Source organism: Mesocricetus auratus, unplaced genomic scaffold (assembly GCF_017639785.1).
Source record: "Mesocricetus auratus isolate SY011 unplaced genomic scaffold, BCM_Maur_2.0 Super-Scaffold_100009, whole genome shotgun sequence".
Classification (NCBI taxonomy): Eukaryota; Metazoa; Chordata; class Mammalia; order Rodentia; family Cricetidae; genus Mesocricetus; species Mesocricetus auratus.
The window spans coordinates 23,168,539-23,181,658 of NW_024429193.1; the positions used below are offsets into that span (position 1 = coordinate 23,168,539).

Sequence of the window (13,120 nt, forward strand, 5' to 3'; positions counted from 1 at the left end):
TGTCTCTGAGGGTGAAAAAAATCAATATATGCATTAGAATTAATGGAAATTTCATTCCATGAAAGGGAAATCCAACATGTTAATAAAAGAATGGGCATAAGCAGATGTTCCGTGAGTATGTATTTTTAAAACTGAAGCAGATAAGCAGAACTGACTGAGTTGTGACTCTCCAAAGGCATTTCCAACTAAAAGGATACCTCCTCCTTCTCTATGCCATCTAGGAGACTGAGAGTCCTGCACGTGAGACTTTGTGGTATGACATGCATGTTTGCTCTGCCGATTGGCTAAGCACTGTGGCTCCAATTGCACCATTTGTTTATTTGGGTATGTGCACACAAGTTTGGACTGTCTACTCTCAGCCCAACATTCCCATTTTTAATTAGCAAACACGAAGGGTAGCAAAGACATCCTTCTCGATAGCCCCAATGCAAATCTGGGATAAGCTGCAGTTTTTCTTTTCTCAACACTCAGTGCATGCACACACAAGTCATAACACTCCTGTGGTAGTCAGGGAACAATTTGCAGGCGTCAGTTCTCTCCTTCCATGCTGTGGCTCCAGAGGATCAGACTCAGGTCTTTAGCCTTGGCAGCAAGTGCTATTACCTACTGAGCATCTCCAGCCCGAGACTCCAGCCCGAGACTCCAGCCCGAGATCTGTAGCTCTGTCTCACACCTTGATTTTTCATACCTTCCCATCTAATTTTCTAATTGCAAAAAAAAAAAAGGCCTCTGAGGCATTGAAGAGACAGACATGGAGGACATAAGAACCTAAGTTCAGTTCCAGAATCCATGTTAAAGGAAGAAAGGAAGGAAGGAAGAAAGGAAAGAAGGAAGGGAAGCCAGGCATGGTGGCACACTGAGGGACAAAGACAGACAAATCCATGTGCTTTCTAACTAGCCAGCCTAGCCTCCTTGCAGATTTGAGGCCAGTGAGAAGATGGAGTGGGAGGGACGCTAAGGAATGACAGCTGAAGTTGTCCCCTGGCCTTTATTCAGCCTCTATTCATGTGCATGCACACACACACACACACACACACACACACACACACACACACACACACACACACACACACACTGAAAACAAGGACCAGTGATCTTTACTGGGTCCCTTGTAGCCCTATGACTATTCCCTTCATGTGACTAAGCAATGGAACCAGGTAAGTAACTGGCCATAGTTCAAAATATGAAGTAATGGTTTATCTACCTAGATAAAATGTTTTCTTGGACTATAACAAAAATGTGTGCACTACAGCAGAGTGCTTAAGGTTGTCAGGGACCCCACCACTTATGACAGAGTTCAGGAACTTAACTTTTCTGTGCCATATTCTCCTGATATGTAGGGCAAATAATGATGCCTTTCATAGTACTGTTCTGACAACAAAATGTGATATTACAAATAAAATAGTTAAAAGGGTGGTATAGAATAATGAAATATTAGAAATACCTACTATAATTATCTGCATTTCATATAAAAGGCCCCGCATGACTCATGGGAGAGTGGATAAAGACATGCACTTGGGTGTTAGACATGGAAAGAATGAAAGTCATTCTTCTTAAGTGGCTCCCTCCCACACCTGGTGCCAAGGCAAAGGAAACTCTTGGTATCACAGTCAAATGAATGAATCATGTAGGTCCCTCCTTTACCAATGCCTGCAAACACAACACGTTGTCTATAGTCAACTATGTGTGATGGAGGAAGCAGCAGGGAGCCCTCATCTGGGAGAGTAAACAAGGAACCAAGCATCACCTTTCTACATGACACCCGCAGGCTCTCATGAGAACCAGCAGGTTGTATGACATTCCTACCAGATTTACTCCTACCATACCTCAACACAGAAAGACCAAAGAAGAAAAGAACATGTCCACCCATAGTTAATGTCTCTTAGAATGCCCCCAATGCTATGTCTATCGTTGCCTTTATCCCAGGAAAAACATGTAGCAGATGACAATAAGCAATACATACAATAATAATGCAGTGGCCAATATACATACATATACATACCTCTTTTGCTATACACTGCTACCCTGGTGACCCATTAACATGAGTCAGGAATTATCTTTCCACTTCTAGATATGTCTAGCTTCATTGGGCCAGAGAATACAAGAGGAAAAGACTTAATAATTAAATGATCATTCCAGGCAAAAGATTGCAGCCTCAGAATAGGGGCATCATTCAGTGACAGCATGCTTATCAAATAAATAAATATTGTAGGGAGAGATCTACGTACCCGTAGCACTGACCACACCCATTTTGGTGTGTTCTCAGAACTACAGGTACGTAGATCTCTCCCTACAAATATAGTTGAAGAAGATGTATACTTGGGAGGCCTTTTGCACACTCTCTGGGAGGAGAGCCTTCTTACTGCCCTCTGCTATCTCTAGATTGAAATAGTCATGACATCTTGTAAAGCCTACTGCAGCTGCCTCCTCAGACTTCGCCTTCACCCATTACATGCATTCCAAGTTCTCACACTAGCGTTTCTAAATACAGGTCTGATCTTGTCTCATTTCTGTTTGTGTGCTCTAATCAGACATAGCAGTCAAGCATGTATACAATCGTATGCACATGCGTTCTACCAGCTGCAATGAACTCTGTCCATCTTAACAACCTTCACTCACCAATTCAAAAACTTCTAATGAAATCTGGGCAAGGTGGAACCACTCCTCTAATCCCAACACTTGAAAGGGTGAGGCAGGAGTCTCAAGAGTTTGAGGCTGTAGATAAGTGACTCCAAAATTCCAAACAAAAATGTCTAATGCATACAGGGGATGAACCAGGTACTATATCAGCCCCAGCAGGAATGAGCCAGGCCATTCCCATCCACCTGTTTAAAGCCTCACTAGAGAGAAGAGTTGGTGTGAGACACAGTCACGTAAACAGAAAAGCATGATGACACAGATAAAAGTATATACATGTTGTACAGTGATTGTGAGAGACTAGGCGTTAGACAGATCCCTGATGGCAGACAGATAGAGAGAAGGGTCACAATAAAACGATAATAAAAATGACAAAAGTAGAATTTCTTCCTAGAACTGCTGACCTGAGACAAAGGCCTGGTTGCTTAGGGCTCCCTGCCTGTGGACCAGTATGACAAGTTCAAGGCCGGGACCAGGACATGTTTACCCCAAAGTTGTGGGCTTATTCGATTCCTTGTCTTTGTTTAAAATGGCCAACCTTTAAATTAGGAGAGGACTATCTCTCAAAGACCTTAGACTACCCCCCACAAAGACCTTAAACTGCCCCCTCAAAAAAGGGCCAGATTTGGGACTCCCAAGTCCCCTCCCCCACTCCCCACCCTACCCACGCCCATCCCTACCCCACATGGCAGAGTACCTTTCTCTCTGTGTGCCCTACTGTAGTGTATGTGTTTCCTCGCTCCTAATAAAGTCTTTCTTTTTTGGTTGATTCTGTCTGCTATGTCTGAGATTTCCCATGGCACTACCTGTTGCTCTCAAGATTTTTTTTTTTCTGACTTAACTTTTTTTTAACTGTCAGAGAAGAAGAACCCAAGCAAGACCCCTGGATGATAACAATTGCATCAACTAATGTAGAGCCACACAGAAGGAAGGAATTCCTCCTAAACTGGCCAGCTCTAAGAAAACTACTAGGAATGTGATGCCTAAACAGATACCACAACATACGTGAGCGTACATGGTACCAAAGGATAACTTGAAAGACATACAACGACACAGCACAAAAAAAAAGTTTTCCAGCCATCTTAAAGCACTGGAAGTTTAGGGACTATGACTAGCTAAGCAGTAGAACATGAACCTAGCTCTTAAGAGTCCCTGGGTTCCACTCCAGCACTTCAAAATAATAGTAATAGTAATAACAACAACAATGGTAACAATACTAATGATGTATTTATAGTTTACTTTAAAGGGATCAAATTGCTTAGAGGAGTGATGATATAATACACTCTGTATTTAAACTGAGTGCTGCCATTTATAGAAGTTACTAGCGGCATCTGTTGAGCACACACATAGGCAACTGGTAGTGGCATAATAGAAATCTTGCGGGTCGTCAGAAAAGAGAGAAATTGTGGACTACATGATTTTAGGACAAGATTAGGCTTTTCTAAGATGTTTATTTTGGTTGGAGAACTCAAGGGAAAGCAGGTCTTTCTAGTTGGGGACTGGAAGGTGCAGGGGCAATACTGAGCGAAAGCATACAGAAACTCACACAAGTGTGCATAGCTCAGTTCAGTGGGAGTCGTGTCTAGAGAGGAAGTGGGCAGAAGGGAAGCAGGCCCTGGAATGCTAGGTTCAGGATTTGGACCTCATTAGTGAAAAGGAGTTTATGGAAGGTTATTCAAAGACAGAGTACCACATTGCTTTAGGAAGACGGTTTATAAACTCAAATAGTCTAAAAATGGACACCATACCTAAGAATAGGCTACCTGAAGGCAATAGGGATGTGGAAGAAAAACATCTGACGCGGGAGATGGCTGCAAGACTCATGGGAAAAGAGCTGGGGAAAGGAAGCCCAGGCACAGAGGGACAGTGTGAAGCAGAGGTCCTAGGGCCACCTAGCGTCTATCAATCAAGTGTTTGGAGGTGTTCCTAGAGCTAGGGCCACCTAGCGTCTATCAAGTGTTTGGAGGTGTTCCTAGGGCTAGCCTAGTAATGCAGAAAATGAGGATTTCCCTTTAGTCAAGCTGTTTAACCAGTGTCCACAAGGGAGAATATTGATATGAGGTTCCTGAAGAGAAGAAATGAAGGGAAAAGAAGGAAGGGAAAGCAACATGGGAACGAGCAGAGATAGATCCATCATTCCTAGATATTCTGACCTCTGGGTCTCCCTTGTGTACTGCAAGCCTCTCCCTGGATAAATCAGTCCCTACATCACTCAAGGGACACTCCAGAGCCATCTGGCTATCAAGGCCCTCTTTGTCACACAGCTTGGGTTGCTCTCCTAATCAACTCTTTTTTTATCCTCATTAGCCATTAAAAAGCAAAGTTGTAAACTGAATTGTTTTACTGCCTCCACTATGAATGCAAGTCATTTCTGTCTCTCAAAGTAGCAAGGTAACCCTCTAGTCCCACCCCCACCCACCACCTACAAAAAAACTTCCAAATTTATCAAACAAACCTGCCACATTCAATAGTCCATTACCCGAGAGAAGCTGATTCAACTGCTATCAAAGCTCTCGGCCAAGAGTACAATTTTCTTGGCAGACCCTGTAGAAGATTCAGAAATTTCTGGCCCATGGAAACTGTCTACTTTCTCAGACTCTTTCAAAGTCAGATAACTTAATTTCTCATAATACACTTTGCATTGTTCTGCTCGGTGGTGGACAGAGAACTGAAGTTGCATTCTTTTGAGTACGAAGATGTTAAAGGTCCTGAATTTCACTAGGGCACATCTAAGTGCCTTGGCAAGTCTATCTACCAATTACCAGTGACTTAATGGATTCTTCTAGATTAGCATTGTTATCATTCCACCAATGATTGCTGTTTTCATTGAAACTTCACAGAACTGCGAATAGATATTTGTTAAGCCTGATTAGTGCGGGAGTTTCTCTCGGCTTCTCAGTGTTTCCAAGCTAATTATGGGCTTCTTCCTGTCTCTTTTTGATGCTCATAATGGGAGTTTACATGCAAACTTGACAGAGAAAATAAAGTTATCAACATACAATTTACCTACTGAGACACCCTACCAGCTTATAAACTAAGAATTGTATTGCTAGTAGATTTTCCCAAATAGTTTAGGTATACCCTCTACTATCTTTGCAAGGGTAGCTTGGGGTCTTTGGCCCCTTTAAAATTCCCCTCCAGACACTGCCAGATAAGGCTATCCTTTAAGTCAGCATAGTATGCGACCAACAGATACAGTTCAAGTCCAGTCCCTAAACTTCATTCCAAGCAAATGACCACACCTACCCAGAATCTAGTCAGCTGTTGTTTTTTTTTTTTTGCTTTAAAAAAAGATAATACGGTTAGCCCAGAAAACACCTACAATGGTATATGCTTTATTTCAAAATATGTCATCAAAATATGTGGACATCTTAGTCTTTGCAATATGCAATTTCTCAAACATTGAGTGAAATATAAAAACATGCAAGAAATGGAACCAGAGACCATTTATGTTTAAAAATTCTGCATAAGGGCATCATAAAATCCTTTTAGGTCAAAGAAAGACCGTATGTCACAGCATCAGAAAACCCTGTATCTTGAGTTATATACATTTTAACTGATGGAATACATTACCAACAGAAACAAAATCACAGGGCTGGGGCTATAGCTAGTAGCAGAACACTTGACTTGTATGCTGGGCACAATATGTCTAATTCTAATCCCTAGGAAGGAAGGAAGGAATGGAGGGAGGGATGGAGGGAGGGAGGGAAGGAGGGAGGGAGGGAGGGAGGGAGAAGCCAAACTAACAACAGTACTGATGAACGTCCAGGAATTGATTGTAGTAAAATTTCCTTAATTATAGTCAAAGATCAGGCTCATTGGAAAACTCCATGTTTCCAAAAGCAGACTTTGTAGAAGGTAGAATTTCCCAAAATAGAAGGCGTTCTGGCCTACCAGCACCACCCCGAGATGATCAAGGATGTCGGCTGAAGCATTGTTTTAGCTGCCCCCTCCCTTGCCTTACAGTGCAGGGGAATAGAACTCTGGACCTCCATCACCAAGCCATAGGCCCATCCCTGAGACAAGTGTGATTTTTAATTACTTTCTGAAGCTCAAGCCCGTCCTCAAATCCAAGGCTGAGAAACGTGTGTTTTGTTATTTTGAATGAATTCTAGACTAAAACACGTTACATGACAAGGCAATGACTAGAGATGAACTCTAATCCCAGCCTGCCACCAACCGAGTCACCAACCACGCTGTGATCTGCGTTTAAGATGTCCTCAGTTTCCCCATCTGTACGGTGTGCCATTTCAGCTATGAGGGCCTTACGCAATATACACAAAAGCACTTTTTAAGTGGGAGTGGTCACTCACCCCGAAGGTGATAAGGACCGCATGTGACAGGTTCCTTCTGCTGACTGTGGAAGTTAAGTAAATGGCTCTCTTTCCGCAAGATTGAAAAGTACCATTCTTTCCTAAGACACACGTCTTGGGATGGCTTCCCTCCCTCGACTACTTCATAAACCTTTCTATCAACTTTTCTATAGACCAGCAAGCCTCTAGTGGCTCAGCTTATCATTCTGGTCGCTGGATCCCAGATCTGCCTAGTTCCAGATCCCTGGTGAATCAAATGTCATTCATCAGTTACCGCCTCAAACTTAAAAAAGAAAGAAAGAAACTTCACGAAATCCCTTCTCTGGCGCTTCTGCCTTCTAGAAAAGGCTGCTCTGGGGATGGAAATCGTGGACCACGGGGCCGCCCCTTACCTGGTTGAAGTGCAGCTGTCCCAGCTCCAGCGCTCCCTGGTGGGGTGCAGCCCCCAACCGCTCCAACAGGCGCCTCAGCTGCGTGGCCGACAGGCTCCGGTTGGCGCCGAACACGCTCAACACGTCCTCGCTGAACGCTAGCTCCGGCTCCTCCGCAGGGTGTCCCAGGCCGGTGGCCGCCAGGAGCAACAACCCGGCCACTGCCCGGCCGGGAGTCATCGCGGAACGCGTGGAGCGCGCAGCAGCAGAGCTGCCGGATGCAGAGACCCGCGCGGGTGTCCTGGTGTCAGCGCCCTTGGGGTGGGAGGGCTGCCGGTCCCGCGTCACTGCCTGGCCCAGTTAGCGAGACACTCGGTGCCCCCGTCCTCTGCAGCCTCAGACCTTCAGGGCATTGAAGAGCTAGCACAGCCAGGAGGCGATAGGCAGCGTGGCCCCTCCGGGCCTCCTGCGGAGCCTAAGATAAAAGGAACAAAGGGGGACAGAGATAAAGGCCACCGGGTCAGCAGCCTGCAGGCCCCAGAGCACTGCGTGGTCAGAGTCTCGAACTCCAAGCCGGGCGTGGGGCCAGCTGCCCCGAGCTTGGTTTGCTGAGGCCCCAGGATTTGCTTACAATGTGGTGACACTCGCTTGTCCCGGATATAAAGCCCCAACCGCGCCACACTTCGGAGAACTAAATCCTCTCTGACTGTGCAACCCCAACACCTCTTCCTGTCCCGAGGCTTTATTTTCCCGCGACAGACGTGGAAGGATAGCGACTGTTTACCTCCCCTCTCCCCCGAGGAGCTGCAGAGAAACACGCCTGCGGGGTTCTGAGGTTCCCACGTCTGCGCAGGACCCTCTCTCTACTGGACTTGGCAAGCTGATAGGAAGGGGACAGTAGCTTCTCACCTCTCGTGTCTATGTCGGACTCTGAGGTTCAAAATATAATATATATTCTCTCTCTCTCTCTCTCTCTCTCTCTCTCTCTCTCTCTCTCTCTCTCTCTCTCTCTCTCTCTCTCTCTCTCTCTCTCTCTCTCTCTCTCTCTCTCTCTCTCTCTCTCTCTCTCTGTATCTCCCCTCTATCTCTGGGAAACTCTGGGATCCTGCCCTGCACCCTTTAGAGATAAGAGGGGGAGGGGGAGGGTGCTGTCCCCGCCTCTGCAGCACGTGGTGTCACGGTTGCCTAGGCTGAGCTGCCGAGTGTGTCCACGCAGGGGCGCAGAGCCTAGGCGCTCACCTCTTGTTGAGGCATCCCAGGCGCAGTGGTGCCTGCTACCCTCCCTGGGACCCACCTCCAGGATGGGGTCCCTAACCCCCTTTCTGGTGTCAGGTCCCACTTTTTTTGTTACCTCCAAGGAGTCAGCTTCCTGGAACGGAGTCTAGAGCCCCTTGCATTGTCTAAGAAATTAACAGGAATTGGCTTTTTGCCTCACTTCTTAAACTCAGAGAAGAAAGAGGAAACCGAATCAGTCGCATGTTGGTGGGCTAGCTGAGCCAGCATGGTCCTTGCCAGCCCTTCCTGACGCCGCTCGGGATATCCGCAGATCACAAGGAATGTTTATTTGTTCCGATGAAGGTTCAAGAAAAGCTGACTTGGGTGTGAGGTCAACAAGTTTGTGTAAAGTGAATGTGGTGTTTGGGGACAAAGGTTACATCCGGTGGATGAAACGATCCAGAAATAAAGAAATAAAGTGAAACCCGCTTGGCTGTCAGACGGCTTAAAAAGAATTCAAAGCACTCTTCACGCCTTTCAGAGCGGGTGTGCTTTGCCCTCTGAAGAACAGCAAGTTCAAAAGCAGACGCACAGCTAACCGAAGAGCGAGGAGGTGGAAGGGAAAAAAAACTATTACTCATAAGAAATTCGGGCGCCCTGCCCCCGTGAGTGTGTATGGGAGGAGGGAAAATTGCCCCACGATGGGGACCTAGGTGAGAACAACTACAGGACTGTCCAGGGAAGCAAGGCAGGGGTCGCGAGCTGTCTCACAGCGGGGCATCAGGCAGCTGTACCAGGGCAGTTGCCAGGAGGAGGTTTTCTGCATAAGTGTGGCAAACGTTAATGTGGAGAGCAATTTCTGCAGGACTGGGAGCAATTCAGATCAACAGATCCCGGGTGAGCACTCACATATACATGACACAAAAAGGCCTGCCTGGAAAGGCCTTGGACTAAACGATCTTGAAGATGGATTCTTTCCAACTTAAAAAAAAAAAGCTATCCGTTTGTTGGTATTAATTTACAGAATGGCACCAATGTCCGAGGGCAAACTTCTCACCTAGGGACCGAAAGTAAGTTGATAGCACAAAGGAACTCTTACATGATCCAGCTTTCTTAGCTGACAGTCTCTTCAAGCTTTTGATGGAGTTTTTTGCTTGGGTGACTAGCAAGTGGCCTCTGCACATGAATGGATGCTTTAAAAGGCGGGCCTCCATCCAATAAGATGTCCCTTTCTTCCTGGCGATGTATCCACAACTAACTTTGTGGATACAGTGTGTGCTGAGCTGTTTGGTTAGGGGACAAGTGCAATGGATAGACTTTCAATAATACAAATGTTACACTGTGGATTACTTTAGATAATTTATTTGGCAGTCACTGATGTCCATGTACGTATTTGCCAGTCAATCAAACCCTATAAAATAGTAAAATAAATAACAAGCTGCTTGAAAATTTAAGTACAGTTCATACTCATAAAATTGCAAGTTAACAAATAATTAGGACTAATTTCTAATTCTCCTACCCTAATAAATTATCATCATCATAGAGCTACTCGGATTCTGTTTGGCACCCTGAAGGTGGCATTTTATCAGCAATATAATTAGTAATGAAAAAGGCTACCAGTTTAAAACATGAGGTACAATCTACAAAATACATTTTTGTTTTTAGACTTGTACTTTGAAGTTCAAATAGTTTTAAAAGATAAAAACAGGAGTATCAATTCTCTCATCTAGAAACAAGATAATTAGCAAAGCTAAGAACCCAGACTTTTTGTTTCTAAGTATCTCATTTAAAAGTTACTTAGAATATTAAATAGAGAACACTAAGAAGAGAATTAAAAATTTAATTCTGCAATTGAAAGAACAGCTGGTGTCAATTATTAGAGGTTTTTTGTTTGTTTGTTTGTTTTGTTTTTTAAGACAGGGTCTCATATAGGGCAGACTGGCCTCACACTCACTGTGTATGTAGCTGAAAATGACCTTGAATTCTGGTCCCCCTGCCTCTACCTCCTAATGCCAGGGCTTTAAGCCTGTGCCTCCTTCCACTCCTGGTGATGGTGGGGCTCAAACCTAAGTCTTATGCTAGGCAAACACTCTACCAATTGAGCTATATCCCCAGCCCACTTTTTCTTAATAACTCCAAATTTTTCTCAGCTCAAATCCTTTGTTACTGTAGCACATGTGGAGAAAAATTTCATCTTTGACCTGTGGGTCTCTCCGTGGAAACACTAGGAACTCTGAAGCAGTGCTTCTCAACCTTCCTAATACCGAGACCCTTTAATACAGGTCCTCCTGTTGTGCTGACCTCTGACCATAACGTTATTTACATTGCTACCATTATGAATCATAATGAAAGCATTTTTGTAGATGGGGATTTTCCGTAGGTTCTTGACCTACAGGTTAAGAAATGTACATCCCTGTTTACTTGCCTCCTCTTCCCTCCTGTTTGCTTACCTCCCTTTCCTCCCAAGGAAATAACAAATAACACCTGCATGGAGAGCATCTGTGGCGGCATGGCAGAGCTTCACTAAGGGAGAAGGGCCTGGACCAGAGTCTAAACAAGACATGAATGTGTCTAAGTAGAGGAAGAGACAGACAAAGTCACACTGTATTCCTAATGAGTCAAGGCCATACGCATGCACACAAGCAGGCCGTGAGATGCAAAGATGATGCAGAAAGCATCCTTCTCAGTGTACTTTGCCAGAGCCCACCTGGAAGAGGAGGGTAACCAAGCAAAGCAGTGGCCTAGTGTAGCCTGCAGAGCCCAAACATAACGGGAGAAAAAATATCCATGGGTCTGGAAGAGAAAGAGAGACAGTCAGAATGGCAAGTTAGAGCCTCATGTAAGCAAATTCACGAATTAAAAGTATGACTACGTTCTATGTCATCTGCTGATACACTCACTGTCCAAGAAGGTACTTGCAAATATAGAGGGGGTGGGAACTAGACTGAACTAGTAGTTTGGAGCTAAAGTTGAGATATCAGTGTTAACTGCTGGTTTCTAGTATTGAAACGGGCAGATAGAGGTATCATTGTAATTAGCTCCTGCCTTCTCCATTGAGAGGGCCTGGAAACAGTAATATGCAGGAGTACAACTAGAGCGCCAAGCTTGATTTCTAAGTACTTTTCTCCCCCATGTGGAACCAGGGCTACTTGTGGAAATGGATGGTTTCCAGGCTATGAAGGCTAAAAAAGAAAGATGAATCTGGAACATCTTCTTGTGCTTTAACTCCTGGAAATGAGCATGCTCGAATAATGCAAGAAATCTACATTAAATCATCGCAGGTGCCAAGGCAGGCTCGTCATTTCACATAATTCCATGGAAGGAGAAAGGCTTTCGTTGTCCTTATATAATTTTATGAGTGTCTTCAATTTTAAAAAGCAAAACGTTGAGAGCCGGGTGGTGGTGGTGCACGCCTTTAATCCCAGCACTCAGGAGGCAGAGGCAGGCAGATCTCTGTGAGTTCGAGACCAGCCTAGTCTACAAGAGCTAGTCCAGGACAGCCTCCAATGCTACAGAGCAACCCTGTCTCAAAAAAAAAAAGTAAAACATATACAATAAGGAAGGGGGAAATTTCCTGCAACAAATTACATTGGAAGTAAGACTAAAATTTTGTTAAAATCTTAACTTAATAATCTTCAATGAAGCTAATTTAATTAATACATATTTTCAGCATGTGTATCAGGATCTGTGTTATTTCAGACAAGAGTGACCAGAGGTCCCTCAGATGTTGCTTGTGGTGGAGAGTTTTGCCCAAGATACACTGAGACTACAGTATCCATTGAGACTACAGTATCCATTGAGACTACAGTATCCATTCCCAGCACCAGCTGGTTAAAGGTTAGAAATGAAAAGTGTGCTCTAATGGAGACTATAAAGGTCACAATGTAGCCTTGCATGAGCAACAGCATGTGTTCATCCCCAGAACTACCAGGAAGAAAGAAAGAAAGGAAGAAAGGAAGGTTTCAGTGAACAAAATAGGGCCGCCTATGTCTGTGGATGATTGTAAGCAAATAATTAACAGGGCAGGTAACCCTTGAGCTTAAAGCACAGGTAAAACTTTGACAAAAAGACAAGAAGTGGATAGACGTTGTAAGAAGTCCTAGGAGACCAAGAACTGCAATGGCTTTCTTGTCTGCCGATGGAGGATAGAGGTGAGATCTGAATCAGGGGAGCCTCTAGTTTCCATTGGATGGAAGATGCTGGTTGTACACAGAGCATTCTTTATGATTGCCTTCAGATAAACCAAAGTCTTCACATTAGAGGTACTGACATGCATCTGTCATCCTAGAACTCAGGAGTAGAGGCAGGAAGATCAGAAGTCCAAGGCCAGCCTGCCTACATAAAAACATATTTCTTAGTATCAAGAAGCAGTTCCTTAATGTTAAAAATATACCACACCCAAAATGCTCAAATAAGATACAGTTATGACTACAGGTCATCCAAGCTTGTCAACTCATCCATCAATGCGAGAGATTACACAAATATCAGATTTTTGCAAGAGCTCTGTAAACTTACTTCTTGATTTACGAAATAGGGATTAACATAATATCTGCCCAATTTTCATCACTGGATAACTGTGAAAAA

At 44.4% G+C, this 13,120-nt stretch overlaps 1 protein-coding gene across 4 annotated transcripts in view; it reads right to left on the bottom strand.

The window, feature by feature from the left end:
* The window catches only part of Slc39a8 (solute carrier family 39 member 8), a 66,827-nt gene extending 58,511 nt beyond the window's left edge, over window positions 1-8,316 (bottom strand). The window contains exons 1-2 of one of the 4 annotated variants that reach the window (XM_021233974.2): window positions 8,231-8,316; window positions 7,343-7,796 (exon numbers count right to left, since the gene is read on the bottom strand). In XM_021233974.2, the coding sequence (XP_021089633.1) occupies window positions 7,343-7,561 (219 nt within the window). In that variant the 5' untranslated portion in view covers window positions 7,562-7,796; window positions 8,231-8,316. The other 3 variants (XM_021233977.2, XM_021233976.2, XM_040751746.1) reach the window with 3 other exon arrangements.
* Between the last annotated feature and the right edge of the window lie 4,804 nt (window positions 8,317-13,120).